This window comes from Sus scrofa, chromosome 15 (assembly GCF_054392235.1).
Source record: "Sus scrofa isolate SSC_HxYL_T2T_F1_AM1 chromosome 15, Sscrofa_HxYL_maternal_Yorkshire_Landrace_v2.0, whole genome shotgun sequence".
NCBI lineage: Eukaryota > Metazoa > Chordata > Mammalia > Artiodactyla > Suidae > Sus > Sus scrofa.
Genome location: NC_139397.1, coordinates 71620987 through 71635753, shown reverse-complemented (window position 1 = coordinate 71635753; position 14767 = coordinate 71620987). Strand labels below are relative to the sequence as shown.

Sequence of the window (14767 nt, the reverse complement as noted above, 5' to 3'; positions counted from 1 at the left end):
GTTAAAGTGGAGAGTGGGAAATCTCTGATGAGAAAAACCGTACCTGAGTGTTGAGCTGAAGGCAGTGTAGTGTTTACGTTTTTGTCCTTCCTGGGACTCTACAAAGTGCCAGGAGGAAGGAAACAGCCCTGGGTACCTTGTCCCCTACCTGGGCTGTGCCCTGGTCTCCCGCCTGCCTGCTTCCTGCAGGAAGTAAGTCTCCCGTTGTACCGGGAAGTCTCTTTGGGCTCCGTGAGAACCAGGCACAGTTCTTGCTGCTGCCTTTTCTTGTCCTAGTGGATTTCCTCCTCCTTCAGTTGAAAGGTCTCCTTTTTGGAGAAATCATGCCAGGGTTGCTGTGTGTGACTGTGTCTGTGTTTCTCTCCGCCCGCCAGGTTTGAGGATGGAGCTGTGCAGTCACACCACGGAGGTTCCACAGCTGGTGCTGCAGGCCTCGGCCTCCAACCAGGACTTTTCTTCTTAATGCTCTCGACACTTAGCTCAACACTACTACAGCTGGCCCATGGGGCCCAGCGCCCTTAGTCTCCAACTGACTCTGTGGGTTGGTCTTAAAGCAAATCCAGTTTGGTGGGCTGCCAGGCAATTTTTTAGCTAACTGTAATGATAAAAAAGGGAGTATTAATCTATTCTGAATCATATCTAGTTGAATGCATGTTAAAAAACAAACACAGAAACAAAGCTTGCTCAACCTACCTGCAGTGACTGATGCAGAACCATCATATGCAAAATCCAAAGGAATGGAGAGTATTTTACAACTTGTATCACCAATGCACTGTTGTAATGTATGCAGAGTCTTAAAGTTATAAGTGTTAACAGTGAATTTCTTCATAGAACATCTGAAATCTCTTGGATGATTCTTTAGCCTTTTGGGGTTGACGAGGGTTGCCAGTTGGAACCATGGACTTCGAGATTCCAGCCATCTATTCTTTTTGTGTTGACCCAACTGGGAGAGAGCTGCAGGGATGGGGAGGTTGTGGGGAGGCCCGCCTCTGTGTGCGGTGCAGCCAAGTTAATGGCTTTCTTTCCATGTAGGCTCTTGGGGTCAGTGTGCTGTGGACATCCGTGGGGATCATCAGGACAGTTCGGAGTAGGGTGGCCAGTACAGTTAGGGGCATGAGGTGGTTGAGGTATCAGCAAAGCAACTTTCTCTACTGTCTAAATCTTCATTACAAATCTCTTAGAGATGACGTTTCCTCTGTCATTACTGGAAAGGTCCTATGTGGAACTAAATTATTTCCCTGGGGTGGAAGATAGGTGTAAGGGAAACTGCCACACTTGGACTTGGAGGAGGTATTGGCCTCTCCTTTATTTAGCTCTGAAAAGCATTCCTTTTTTTTTTTCTTTTCTTTCTTTTTTTTTTTTTTTTTTGCCCCCAGAGAAATGTTTGAGTCACCTGAAAACTATGTAGGCATTGCAGCTCTCCCTCCCACAAGGAAGGCAAAGATTTCAGCTGTGTGTTGTGAAGAAAGTTGTATATTTAAGAACTATTAAAAGGGAACAAACTTTATTTGAAATTGATTGTTTCTTGTAGAGAGGCAGTGCTGTGGCCGTGTTTAGGTCTCTCCACCTGATGGGGACTTTTCCTCCGAGACCACCTGGAGGGGACTCTTCGAGGTGGGTGTGGGCAGGTGGGGAGGGCTGGTGCCTGTCTCTGTGAGCCTCTTCTCCCATCTCTTCTTGCGGCTGAGAACACTCAGCACAGAGCAGCTGTGGATAGCAAAGGGCCAGGCAGCATCAGAATGCATTTACCCGCCAGGATTTATTACAGAAAGGATTTTGTGTTTAGAATCTGAATATTGTACATAAGAAACCAAGAGGATTTTTTTGCCTAAATGTGCCCAACTTGTATCGATGGATGTGTGTGTGTGTGTGTCTTCAGATGCAGTCAGAGGGGGCGGGGGGGTAAGGGTTTGTTCCCTTTCAGCAGTCTGTTGGGGTGCCCCTTCTTCACCCCATCATTGTTACAAGTGCTGTGGGCCTTGGTTGGGGAGGGGACCTTACTCTCCTTACGGCTCTGGCAGCTGGTTAGGGCTCTGGCACTGGTGTGGCATTCAGCCTGGGCTGGTGAATGGGACCCCTGACCTTTGAGCCTCTGGTAACCTTATTTTTTATAGTAAGTACTCCTCATAATTTTCTTTTTCACGTTTTATTTTATAAGAAGTTTAGGAATATTTTTGCATGGATCATTGTAAACAGAAGATTTACTCCTAATGTCTGTAACATAGTGTGTTTACTGATAAGTACTTTAAATTGTTTCAAGAGCACTTAACCCAACTTGTGTGTGTTTCTGTGTGTGTGACAGCCATTTACCCTAGACACACCATTTGTGTCCACTTCTACAACTCTTTGTTGGTAACTCTTTGTTCCACCTCTGTAGTGGACAGTTTGTATATGTTCTAATGGGCTGAACTGATCCAGTAACAGAGAAGTTGGTTTCCCCAGTTTTGTGTAATAGATTAGATGATTTTAGTATATGGTTTTTAAAAGCCCCAAACACACACACACACACACACACAGACACACACACACACAGACACACACACACAGACACACACACACACACACCCCTACCTGTAAGGGTTGCAGTCATTGGAATTCAGGAGGAAGATGGGAGAAGTCACATAGGCTCTTTCTTCAGACTTGCCTGAGACTGGCACACATATAGGGTGAGTATTTTCACAAGCACTGAATTAATGGTGTTTTCAAGAGAGAGAAGAGTGGGTTGCGTTTTCTCCCCATTTACATCAGCGTTATAAACACTTTCTCCCCTATAATTTCTAAAAATCTTACTTTCCTTTTGTGAAGTTGAATGGGAGACTTCATCAAATGCTTTTGCATTATGGAATACATCTCTGTGGAAATCTCTTCAATTTTGAAACTATCAGGGCATCCACCTATCAAATATGAAAGGTAGATCTTGTCTAGCAGGTAAGAATCTGGACGTAACAAAAAGTAACAGAATTATCATATGTTGTAATTTTAGCAGCATTTAGTTCCAGTAAAATTAAGGAATAGAACTTCTCTTATAAAGTTGCATAATTTGATATTCTAAGCACAACAGTAGAACATTCAAAGAAATTTTGCATTTTTTTGTATGTGACATTCCTAATTTGAGTTTCAGCTGAATTGCATTTATTGTAAAAGTTGAGACAGGCAAGTGAAGGAACTAATTCTTGTAAACATGGATTTCATCATGGATATTTGAAAACAATTTTGTTCCACAGCCTCTGCCCTGAGGTTTAGGAGGTATGCTTCTCAGCTCACAGAAACCTTGTTTAGATCTGGGCCGATTGACTGAACCTCTAGTGATGCGTGGTGGTCCCATCAGCCTGCTGCCTCTGAGAAGCGAGGCCAGCATCAGGGCTAGGGCTGATTGTGGCAACAGGCACAGAGGCGTTTCCAGAACCTTTTGTCTCTTGTGTTCAGTCTTTTCCAAACATTCTTGTTGGTTTGGTCATTAGGCCTGCCAGTGTGACTGTTTCTCGAGTGCTATGCAAAGGTAGTGTTTACAGGAGCCGAGGGCGGTCCTGGGCCTTGGGCTGGATGCCTGCTCAGTACCACCCTGCCCTTCCGTGGCTGGGTGTGCAGTGCCTCGCTCCAGTGCTGGCATCGGCACTTGAGAAGCAAGAGGAAATAGATATTTTAGGCGCCTGCGACATGCTAATCGGTGGCACTGGTTGCATCAGTATTGGGGCCTACTTTAAGAAGAAAACCTAGACTTCTTCACCTGTGCTGTGTAAGCATTTAGAAACAGTGTTGCCCTGATCAGTCCGGCCGCCACCTCCCCATCTGGTAGCTGATGGCTGGGCACCCCAGTTCTTGCCAGCCTGGGCACTGCCCAGACAGGACAGGACACCAGTCTGACCCCCTCTGGTGGTGTGAGGGTAGGCTTAAGGGTGTGGGGCCTGAGGTGGGAGACAGTTTCTCGTTCTCTTGGTGCTTTCTAAGGAGGGGTCTGCAAAGAGGAAGGGCGGCTCACGTGGCCCTTCTCTAGAGCACACTTCAAATGTTGGCATGTTTTCTCTCCTGAGCTCTTTATTACTCAACCTGAGCTTTCTGAAAGGAGCCCGCAGATGACATGCTGCATAGGAGGGTCTGATCTTTCCAGGTAGAAAGTTGCAGTTATTCTTAAAATGTTTCAGAGGATGTCTCTTTCCCCACCCCATTAATTTGAAGAACAGAACCTTATTGAGTCCCCAGGACTAACACCACCTGGGACAGGAAGACCAAGGCCAGCATTTTGTCTGGGGAACCTGTCGGGAGCTTCAGGAGATGGCTCTGCTTCCAGGATGGGTGTGTTGGAGACGACGAGCGTCTTATCTGGGCTGCCTCAGCCCTGTTGGAGTCTCCTATGGGTCCTTGGGCAGACCAGGGTCCACAGAATAGCTGGGCTGGGTCTGAGGCAGCTCTTCTGTGTCCCTGGAGCAGTTGCAATGACAGCCACTCAAGAGAGGCCCTGGGAAGCCACTGTTATTGACTAGGAAACGGTTCCTTATTATTATTTTTTTTTAATTAATGATTTTTAAATACTGTTTTTTTAGGCCATTCTCTTGGTACTTTTTTAAAGCTTAAGTCAGCATCGTCTTCCAGTGTTAAAGGCACCCCTCACCTCTGCATTGAGCTTAAGGTGTCAATCAATAATAAAAAGGAGTAGAACATCCATCCTGAGCCAATTCCATTATGTGTAAATTCATACTATTTTAATTTTTTATGCAATCTGATGAGTAGATGAGCTCAGATTTAAAATTCTTAAAAGCACGTTTATTGTAATAAGAATTGTTATGTATTAATACTGCAGTTTTCAATAAAGATTGACTTGTGTTGCATATTGTTGTTTTCATGATTCTTTCCCTATGGGTTTTGTCTCCAGGCAGCTTGAGTTGGATGGGAGATAGTGTAGGTTCTCTCAAGTTAGGAGATCTGGGGGTTTCAGGCTGAACTGCAGTGACCTTGGCAATGTGTGTGATTGGTGGGGAAGGGGAGGGAAGCCACCCTTGTTCCTTTTCTGGGCCTGTGGCACAGGTCCTCCTGGGAGGAAGACACATTCTCCCCCATTATACCAAGGAGGATGCTGAGACCCAGAAAGGTGACGGACTGCCTATCCCCCAAACTCCCATTTGCTGGTAACTTCAGCTAAACCATGCACTCTGAGGGCAGCTGGGGAGGGAGGCTCTGAGACAGCTCCCGGCTCCCCTGAGCCTCTGAAGGCACTGAGCCTTCCTCCACCAGAGAGCACCTGGGGGCCTGGTCTGCAACTATATTCTCCACTGGGTGCTGCTGGCTCCTTCCAAGGATGAGGAAAGGCCTGGGACAGAAAGGGGTGTGGGAGGAGAAAAATGCACAGACACCAACAGAAAACAAGGGCTGGCCGCCAGGTTATTTTTCACAAGTTTCTTTATGAAATTAAATGGTTTCTGGCTTGGAGACGGTATAGTGCAAGTGACTGTACATGCTGCTGAATTCCTGTAGGCCACAGGGCAGCTCTGCGCCCCGAGCCAGGCCCCAGCCGCACTCATGGGCGGCCCTCCCCCCCACCCCAGGATGTGGGCTTCTTTCCAACCCATGTGCCCGCCAGCCTCTGAGTGGGTCTGTCCTGAAGCTGGGCTGCAGAATTCAGTCCTTATGGCTTCTCACGCTCACTTAGGGTAAGGCAATCTGTCTGTGTCACTAACAATTCTTTTTCTCCATTGTTAGAAAAACAAAATCCAAACAAAAAAACTGGAACCAGGTTCTGGAATCATCCCACAGCTACAGGTGGACTGGTCACAAGCTCTGACAGAAGTATTCAGCTGACAATGGTTTTGTTTTCTTTCCACTATAAACAAACACAATCACAGGTGAAGAGAGGGTGTCCAGCAGCCAGAAGTGTCGAGAGAGGGACTGGGAGGCAAAAACGGGCAGGCTCTAGGCCAGAGGTTTTTGTGCACAGAACTCCCGGTTCCTAGCCCCAGGGATGCGGGCTACCTGGCCCACCAGCTGGGGGCCTGCAAGGAGAACTGGAGGGCAGAGGAGCACACCGCCTGGCTCTGCAGGTGGCTGAAGGCAGAGACGGTCTCCTGCCCAGAGGAAATGGGAGCAGGAGGGATGATTAAATGTCCAAAGAGGGTCCAAAGCAGCCATTCTCACGCACTGGCTTGGTGGGGGGTCCTGAGCTGTGGCTTCCAGGGGTCCCCCCTGCACAGGCCTGGAGAGTGGTGGGAGGTTCACGTGCTGGGGGCCTGCCTCTCCAGCCGGCAGGTGTCTTCAGTGCCCCAGTGGCAGGGAAGAAACCGAGAATGGGGGCACTGAGCACCTCCCATGCTCAGCCCCACTAACTTCCAGTTTGCACAACAGGCAGAGGAGGCCTGGGTGTGGTGAGCCTCATGGAGAAGCTGGACGCTGCCGGCAGCGCAGATCCAGATGGTGCCATGGGGCCGGGTGCGTGGGCTCACTTGCGGAAGGGCGCCAGCCGGCTGATGCTGTGCCAGAAGGTGGACGGCTTCCGCTTGGGCTCGGCCAGCACCAAGACCTGCTGCTGGGGCAGGCTGGTGGGCAGGGCCGGGTGCTTCTGGCGCGTAAGGTAGTAGGGCCGGCCGAGGGCTGGGCAGGGGAGGAGAGCTGGGGTCAGAGGTGTGTAGCAGCAGGTGGGCAGAGTGGCAGCCGCCCCTGCGGGTGGAACAGGCTGCCTGACACCCACCCTTGCTCGTCCTGGGGTTGACCACACCCAAGGGCCTGGGCCATCCTCCATAGCCTGCTGGGGGTGATAGCCAGGTGGCCTGGGCCTGCTCTTGTGATGGCAGCATTTAACGTCCCTGTAGGAATGGGTTGTCAGCTCCTTGCCAGGAGGTGGTGAGGACAACTGCCAGGAAGCAGTCCTGCCTGTGAAAGTGAGCGCTGGCACTGATGCTGCTGCTCTGGGGGGCCTCAGGGGATGGGGGCAGGAACTCAACTGTGTACCTAGGCAGCCTTCCTCACCACTGGTCCCTTACCACCAACCTTTGGGAACACACACTGCAAAGGGCAACGGGTACCTCCGAGGACCCAGGTGCTAGCTCTGCTTCTGGTGGGGTGGGGGGCTCAGAAAACAGTTTGATTGTGGTGGGGGCCAGGCTGCCATGGGTGGAGGTAGGACCACCACTGCTTACCTTTGGGCTTCCCGATGGCCTGCTGCTTGCTGGCATTCAGCATGGCCTGCTTCCTCTGCAGCTGGGTGATGGAGAAGCCTAGACAGGGGGCCGCAAATGAGACCCTCAATTCCCTGAGAGATCCCAGCTGCCCTCTCACCTCCCCTCCTCCCCTGCCCTGGCACCAGCACAGTCTCTGTACCCTGCACCACCATCAGCACTTGGGGTCCCAATATACCACGGGGACTCAGCATCCTGCCCCACCAGCCTCCTTGGCGGCCCAGGCAGAGGAGACTCTCCAAGGGGGTGCTCTGGTGCTCTTCCCGGGGGACTCCTCACACTACCCCATCGCTCACCCCAACCTGACCACAGACTGTCTGCTGGCTAGCATCCTTTCTCTCCACAGTAGGGAAGGCTCTTCCCCAGATCAAGAACCGACCCGGCCCCTGCCCAATGTGATGGCCAGGGGCCCAAGGTCAGGAGGAGAATGTAGTGGGGAAGCACCCTGCTCGTGGAGGGTGGGGAAGGCTTCTGGTACCCACCGCCCCCTCCAGCTGAGTGTATGTGGTGGAAGAGACCCCCTGGCAGGCCAGCAGACCCATGCCTGAGGCCAAAACCAAGATGTGTCCTGGAGCCTCAACTCTGGGGGCCCTCCAGGGGTGAGAGTTGCCTTTCACAGCCTCAAGGTCATGCTGACTTTTCTGCATTGGGAGGCAAAGAAGGCTGGGCGGGGCCTCATGGTGGCAGAGCAAGGCCGGGTGGGATCTCGCACCTGTCTCCTGGTCCAGCCGCACCTGCTCCCGCTCCCTGGCGAAGGCCTTGAGCCAGCGCTGCTTCTGCTCTGGCTTCTTGGCGCACAGCAGGTGGCTCTCCCCAGTGGGGCTGCAGCGCAGCCGGAAGGCATTCCTGATGCTCACGTGGAGCTCTCTGTCCTTCCCATCCTCCAGGTCTACCACCTCCAGGCCATCCATGTCCACTCGGCCCTTGTAGTAGAGCACGTCCCGGCGGAGAAGGTCCTGCCGGAGACACCATGAGCCCCTGGCCCACCTGCTTGCCTGGCCCCTCAGCCTGACCCATTCTTCTGACCACTTCCAAGGGTCCAAGGCCCTGCCTCACTGTCTGCCCTGTGACTGGAAGGGCCGCTGGTCTGCATACCCACCTCCCCAGCAGAAGGTGATCTCAGGAGGAAGAGGGAGCCGTGCAAGGCCCACGACCACGTGTTGAACCCATGGCGGAGAAGCCATCAATGAACAGCTACTGGCTGGCCTCGGGGGGTCTCTAAACACCCACAGTCTCATGGAAAGGTGGCCACGGGAACAGACAGCAGGCCAGGGCCCGCACTGTGCAGCAGAAGAGAGCATCAGTCCACCAGGGCTGGGCTCAGAGCCAGCGCTCAGGAGGGCTGCCAGGCCAGGGCCACTTGGGCCAGGTTTTGAAAGGGGAGTAGAAGCCAGCAGCTAAGGGGAGGCCTGAAGGCAGCTGGAGGGAGAATCCCCATGCTAAGGAGAGGGAGCTGAGGTTTGCAGGGGGGAAAGAGCTGGCTTGAGGAGCAGGCAGGGACTGGTCAGGAAGGATGGTCAGCAGCACTGGTCAGAATGTGAGAGCCACCCTGTGGTCCTGGGCCAATAAGCTCACTCTGTTGGCCACCCACCCCACCGGCCCTAAGGGCCTGACCAGGGGGCCTGACCACTGGCCCTAAGGGGCTGCGGTACTGGGGTGGGGGCATGGGGAGGGAGGAATCGCCTATGGGTGGCCCATTTTCTCTGGGCAGCTGTGCCCAGCTCTTGGCCTCCCTCCTTCATTTCTGCTCTGAACAGACTCGTCCAGCAGGAAAGATCGACTCTGGTACCTTCTTACAGTAGATGAGCTGGTGGTCAAAGAGAAAAAACATCCTCTGCTGGCTCTTGGCTTGTGGCTGTGTGACACGAGTCAGCTCCCCCGAGTGGATGAGTTCCGAGCTCCTGACCAGGAGATCTTCCCCCTGAGGGACCCAAGGAGAGCCGTGAACTGGTAGCCCCCATCCTGGGGCTTAGAGCAGCCCCCTCTGCTGAGCTCTGCATCCTGCCTCCATTGCTAGCTGGCTGGCTGGGGTCCCCACTGGCCCTGCCTGCCTGTGGCCTCCACCTGGCCAGAGTCTGTAGCAAGCAGCCGGCCATAGAGGAAAGGGTTGCTTGTGAAGCCCAAGGTAGGGGAGCAAGTAAAAAGGTGGTTTGACCTACAAGTTTGTTGTCTCTGCTAAACAGGGTCCCATGGCAGCCAGGGATTGCAATGTGGCTAATCTCTGTCGAAGGTGTCACCTAAGTAAAGGAATGATATACCAACTTTGAACACTTAGTATGAAATAAAGAATGTGACTATTTTACCAATGATATTTTATCCATTGCTTACATGCTAAAATATTTTGGATATATTGAGTTAAATAAAACATCATTAAAGTTAAGTTTCACCTATTTCTTTTTTTCATTTTTTTTTGTTTTTGTTTTTTGGCTGTGCATGCAGCATGCAGAGGTTCCCAGGCCAGGGATCCAGAGCCACAGCAGTGACAACACTGGAGGATACTTCCTTAACCTGCTAGGCCATGAGGAAACTCCTTTCTTTCTTTCTTCTTCTTCTTTTTTTTGTTTTTGTTTTTGTTTTTTAGGGCCACACTCGTGGCATATGGAAGTTCTCAGGGTAGGGGTCAAATTGGAGCTACAACTGCTGGCCTATACCACAGCCACAGTAAGGCAGGATCTGAGCTGTGTCTTTGACCTACACCACAGCTCAGGGCAACACCAGATCCCCAACCCACTAAGCAAGGCCAGGGATCATACCCACATCCTCATTAGATATCAGTCTAATTTGTTTCCACTGTGCCACTAAAGGAACTCCCCTTTCTTGTATTTTAAAGATGGCTACTGGCACATGTAAAATTTTCCTGTGTGGCTCACTTGGTACTTTAATTGGTCAGTGGTGCTCTAGAGAATAATTAGACCTGGTTGGCTGGAGGTAACCTTCGAGGCTGGTCTTTTTAAAATTTTTTTTTATCTTTCTAGGGCTGCACCTGTGGCATATGGAAATTCCCAGGCTAGGGGTCTAATCGGAGCTACAGCTGCTGGCCTACACTACAGCCACAGCAACGTGGGATCTGAGCCGCATCTGCAGCCTATACCACAGCTCATGGTAATGCCAGATTCTTAACCCACTGAGAGGCCAGGGATCGAACCCCAATCCTCATGGATACTAGTTGGGTTTGTTACCACTGAGCCATGACAGGAACTCTGAGGTGGGTCTTTTTATTACAAAGAGTTAAGGGGCAGGGAGTCTTCTCCAGCTCAGTGTACCCAGTTGCTGAAGTCCCATTGTCAGATGTCATACTTTCAGAAGAAGCCCTACTGCTTCTGGTTCCTCCAGGAAAAGGCAAACCACAGCCAGGCATTGTTGGCAGCTGTTCAGTTTGGGATAAGTTTGTGGAGGTCCTTAGGGCTGGGCCTCAGAACCAACCATCAGGAAAACAAAACTCACACAATCTAAACAAAACTTATAACAGCCCCACTCCCTGGGATTCTAATTCCATATATCTAGGGTGGGGCCCAGAAATCTCTATTTTCATAGTTTTTCTTTTTTTTTGAGGGCTGTACCTGTGGCATATGGAGGTTCCCAGGCTAGAGGTCTAGTTGGAGCTGTTGCTGCTGGCCTACACCACAGCCACAGCAACATGGGATCCGAGCCATGTCTGTGACCTACACCACATCTCATGGCAACACCAGATCCTTAACCCACTGAGCAAGGCCAGGGATTGAACCTGCAGATTTGCTTCTGCTGAGCCAAGATAGTAACTCCTATTTTCATAGGTTTTTATGGCTGGTGGGTGGGGGTGGAGAGAACAGGACAGGAGGGTCGCCATTAGTTCAGGCCTCCGTGGTACCTGAGAAGGGGAGACTGACCCACAACAAGGGGATTGTGCAGGCCCGGAAAATGGAACCAGGAGGCCCCGACCGGTAACAATCCATTTCTGGTCATGCTGTGGCAAACCTAACCCTTCTGTGGGGAGCCCCAATAGTTAACTCAAACTTGGGGAACCAGTCTGGCTTCAGAGGCTGGCTGGCTGCACCCTGGGAGGAGCATGGGGCACTTCACACGTGTCTTGAGCTCTTCAGCAGGAAGGAGACCAGCAAGCCTGCTCTGGGAGTAGTGCTCAAGGCCTGAGGCTAGTCCAGCCAAGGACCAGCTCTCTGCCCCAGCTCCTGTTTGTTGTGTGCCTCCCTGGAGCATGGCTCCCAGCTTGGCTCCCCCCTGGCTTTCTCAGGGTGTTAAAGCTAGGGCTGAGCCCAGAGGCACTCTCTGGGATGTCAGACCCTCACCTCCCAGTCCTCTATGGAACTCTGCCACTGAGCGATCTTGTCGATGTTTTCGAGCCTCCGTTTCCGTTCATTGATGAGTTGGGCCACATTCTTCATGGCATGTAAGGCAGCTTCCACGTCCTTGAAATCCCTGGGGTGGACCCAAGATGGAAGAGGGCTTCAAGATGAAGAGCAGAGAAGGGCTGGGAGCCGCTGTGGCAATGCTAACCTCTGGGTCATTTCTCCACTAACCCCCCACTCCATGTGCCCCCCCCCTTCTCTGTAAGCGCAGCATCACAGATCAGAACTTAACATCCTATTCATGCCCTCTCCCCTCCTGCAAGGACAACTCATGAGAGGGCTGGGACTGTTGCATGTTTTAGTCTGTGCTGTCACCCTAGTGCCCAAGGCAGTGCCCAGCCCACTATAGGCCTCAACAGACTGGCTGACCTAGGGCCTGGAAAGCCCGGGGCTGCCCTCCTGATCCCAGCACCCTCCTACCTGTGCTGGGGGTGTGTGTACTTGAGCAGCTCAGCCAGCTGCAGCGGGTACTTGCAGATCTTCTGCACCGGGGTCAGCAGGAAGCCGTCCAGGGAGATGTCAATCATCTTCTGTAGCAGCCGGCAGGCCTCAAAGAAGTACACATACTTGCTAAGCTTGGCGAGGCGGGAGAGCTCCACGCAGGCGTTGGGGTGGTTGTTGCAGTACTCTGAGTAGATCTGGAAGTCCGCTTGCTGTGGGCACAGCTGAAGTGAGGACAACTCTCCTGCTCCCCCCGGCCATGGGCAGTGTGGGGAAGGGGGTGGACAGGAGGTTATGGGGCCCAGGCTCTGTCTGCCTACTTTGGGTACAAGCTATGCAGAATCATACTCAAGGAAAGACCCCAAAAAACTCAGGCACGTGTGTGCCCATCGCCACCTGGCTTTCTCCACAGGGCCCCCAGCAGATATTTTGACTCTATGCCAGTCTTTTGCATGAAATCAATGATGCTAATAAGCGATACCAAGGCCAAAAAGGAGAGAGAGGTTAAGAGAAATCAAATGGGTGCCACGGCCAATGGCTGTGCCTCCGGGGCCTTTTTCCTCCTCATCCCAGTGTCTTGCTTCTTTCTCACAAAGCTCTGGCTTCAAATTGGAAGGACAGCCCCTGTCAATTTCATTCAACACCGCAAGACACAGATATATCCACACTGCATGTGTCGTTTGGGAGACTTATGTGCCTGTTTCTCTGTGTAACTTTCATCTACCTGGAGCCAGAGGGAGACCAGGTCTGCCATGCAATGACTGAAGACCTTGTGGACTTAGGTGGGAAAGGAAGAGCAGCTGCCGGCTCGCTAGCAGGCTGCTGTGATGGCCACACTTGGGAATGTTGATAACATGCCCGTTACAGACAGACCTGCCCTAGTTCCCATTCCCCCATCACAACTCTGCCTGCTGAATAACGACCCAAATCCCACACTCATTCAGATGCCCAGACTTGCCACCTGCTCCTGGGCAGTTCAAGGTCTCCCTCATCAGCTCTCCTCCTGCCACTGGAGAGAGGCGGAAGGGCCTCCCTAACCACCCATGGCTAATAGGAGCCCGGGTTCTCCCGGGTGGGCTGGGCTAGGCATGGTCTTCTCAACCCCAGGTTGAGAAGAGGGAGAAAACAAGTGCTTCCCCTATCAGGCAAAGCCAGGAGGAATCCTTCTCACCCAGATCAATCCGATGATCTGACTAAATGTCAGCTGTCACTCATAGTGAAAAGAAGCACTAATTCAACCTAAATTCCAGTGTGTTCATGTGGGAGAAACCCCGGAATGTGATGTGAACAGCCTTTAGGATGCTTAGCAAGGGGCCCACCTCTGACCCACGCAAATCCTTCCAGGGCCAAAGCCCAGGCCCTTCTGCTGCAAGGATCCTCCTCAAGTTTGGTTTACTCATCTCACCTACCCCTGACCCCCAGAAGCAGAGACACGTCTGGAATAGTTGTTGACTAGGTAGGCAGGTGGGGCCAGGGATGCCAGAGGAAGGCGGAGCCCCCAGCAGACATAGGCGGGGCTGGGGGCTGCAGAGCGGAGAGGGCTTCAAGGCCAGGGCCCAAGTGCGGGCACACTCACGTGCTCCAGGAAGCAGGCGCCCAGCTCGCTCAGGTGAGGCCGTTCCCGGTTGAACTTCTGCTCCAGAGCCTTCACGAAGGCCTTCTGGCACCGGTAGATGTCCTCGATGTTCCCAAAGATGGTGCGCAGCTGTTCCTCGCTGAACATGTCCGCGCGCTTGCGACACTGCCTGATGTAGCCCTGGGGGCGCGGGCGGTCAGGCCTCCAGCCAGGTCCCCGCCCGGCCCCCAGCCTCCAGCCCCGGCCGCCCGCCCAGGAGCCTCACCTCGCAGATGTCACGCAGGTGCTTGATGTAGTCCCGCTCTGTGCTGAGGATCTCGTTGATGACGTTGGTCCGCATCTGGTCCTTGCTGCTCTGAGCTTCGGCTCCACCATCCCCAGCCCCACCGTGCCCGGTCCCCAGCGTCTCATCGTCTGCTGGCTCGTCCTGATTCACCCGCAGCTGCAGGCAACGAGTCAGGTCAGCATCTCTTGGCGGTCAGCGCCTTGCCTCCTACCGAGGCTCGGAAGACCCATAAGACCAGAGGAGCAGCTCCCCCACCACCCGCACAATACCCACAGGGACAGGGAATGGCAGGCCCTAAGGTACCCGGCTAACCATCCTTGTCCTCTCCCTTACATTCTGCTCCGCCTGGCACAGTGCCTGCAACCCGGCAGGTGCTCACTAGGGGTTCTGAACCAGTCACTGCTCACACTGGGCCCTCTAGGGGCTGTAAAGGAAGGACCCTGCCACTTCTCTGGCTCTAACTCGGAAAGGCTCTGTTTATCCAGGAGGTCTGGGGCAAGAATAGCAATGAACCCCTAGGACCTGGGACTTCCCCTCCCCACTGCCTGGCTTTCTGCAGGTTGCACCTGGGTCTGGGTTCCCTCCCTGTGACCTCCTGGGTTAAAGACTTAGCTTGTTCCTGCTAAGGGGGTAGTGACTGGGCTCCCAGGTCCCAGAACTACTGTGAAAGTTAAAACTGAGATGACCTGTGCAGATGGTCTGCACAATACTTGGAGATGCCTGGGAAGTAGAGCTGCTTGTGGTGGTGGGATTCTAACAACCTAACAGAGGGATCCATACCTCGTCCTCTCTGACCCATTCTTCTCTGGCCACTGAGGACAACTGGAGAGAAGGGCAGGGGCAGGGTTGGAGCTGCTGATGGTACAGAAGATTGTGTCACAGTCCCTGGGCTGGACTTCCTGGCACCCTCCCACCCACCCAGTCTGCAGCCTGCAGCCCCAGCACAGCCCTGAGTGGC

General features: G+C 52.8%; 2 protein-coding genes across 9 annotated transcripts in view; one reads left to right on the top strand and one right to left on the bottom strand.

Annotated features, from left to right (window-relative positions):
* The window catches only part of FAM168B (family with sequence similarity 168 member B), a 44100-nt gene extending 39274 nt beyond the window's left edge, over positions 1 to 4826 (top strand). For all 4 annotated transcript variants that reach the window (XM_021075751.2, XM_021075749.2, XM_085000220.1 and 1 more), the window contains one exon: positions 375 to 4826. The gene's annotated coding sequence lies outside the window, so the exon portion shown is untranslated. The remainder of the gene's footprint in view (positions 1 to 374) is intronic.
* Positions 4827 to 5376: 550 nt separating this feature from the next.
* ARHGEF4 (Rho guanine nucleotide exchange factor 4) overlaps positions 5377 to 14767 on the bottom strand; it is a 259221-nt gene continuing 249830 nt past the window's right edge. For all 5 annotated transcript variants that reach the window (XM_085000213.1, XM_085000214.1, XM_021075744.2 and 2 more), the window contains 8 exons: positions 13789 to 13965; positions 13524 to 13703; positions 11927 to 12159; positions 11447 to 11576; positions 8953 to 9084; positions 7876 to 8119; positions 7125 to 7202; positions 5377 to 6579 (listed from right to left, as the gene is read on the bottom strand). In XM_085000213.1, coding sequence (XP_084856339.1) covers positions 6428 to 6579; positions 7125 to 7202; positions 7876 to 8119; positions 8953 to 9084; positions 11447 to 11576; positions 11927 to 12159; positions 13524 to 13703; positions 13789 to 13965 — 1326 coding nt within the window. In that variant the 3' untranslated portion in view covers positions 5377 to 6427. The remainder of the gene's footprint in view (positions 6580 to 7124; positions 7203 to 7875; positions 8120 to 8952; positions 9085 to 11446; positions 11577 to 11926; positions 12160 to 13523; positions 13704 to 13788; positions 13966 to 14767) is intronic.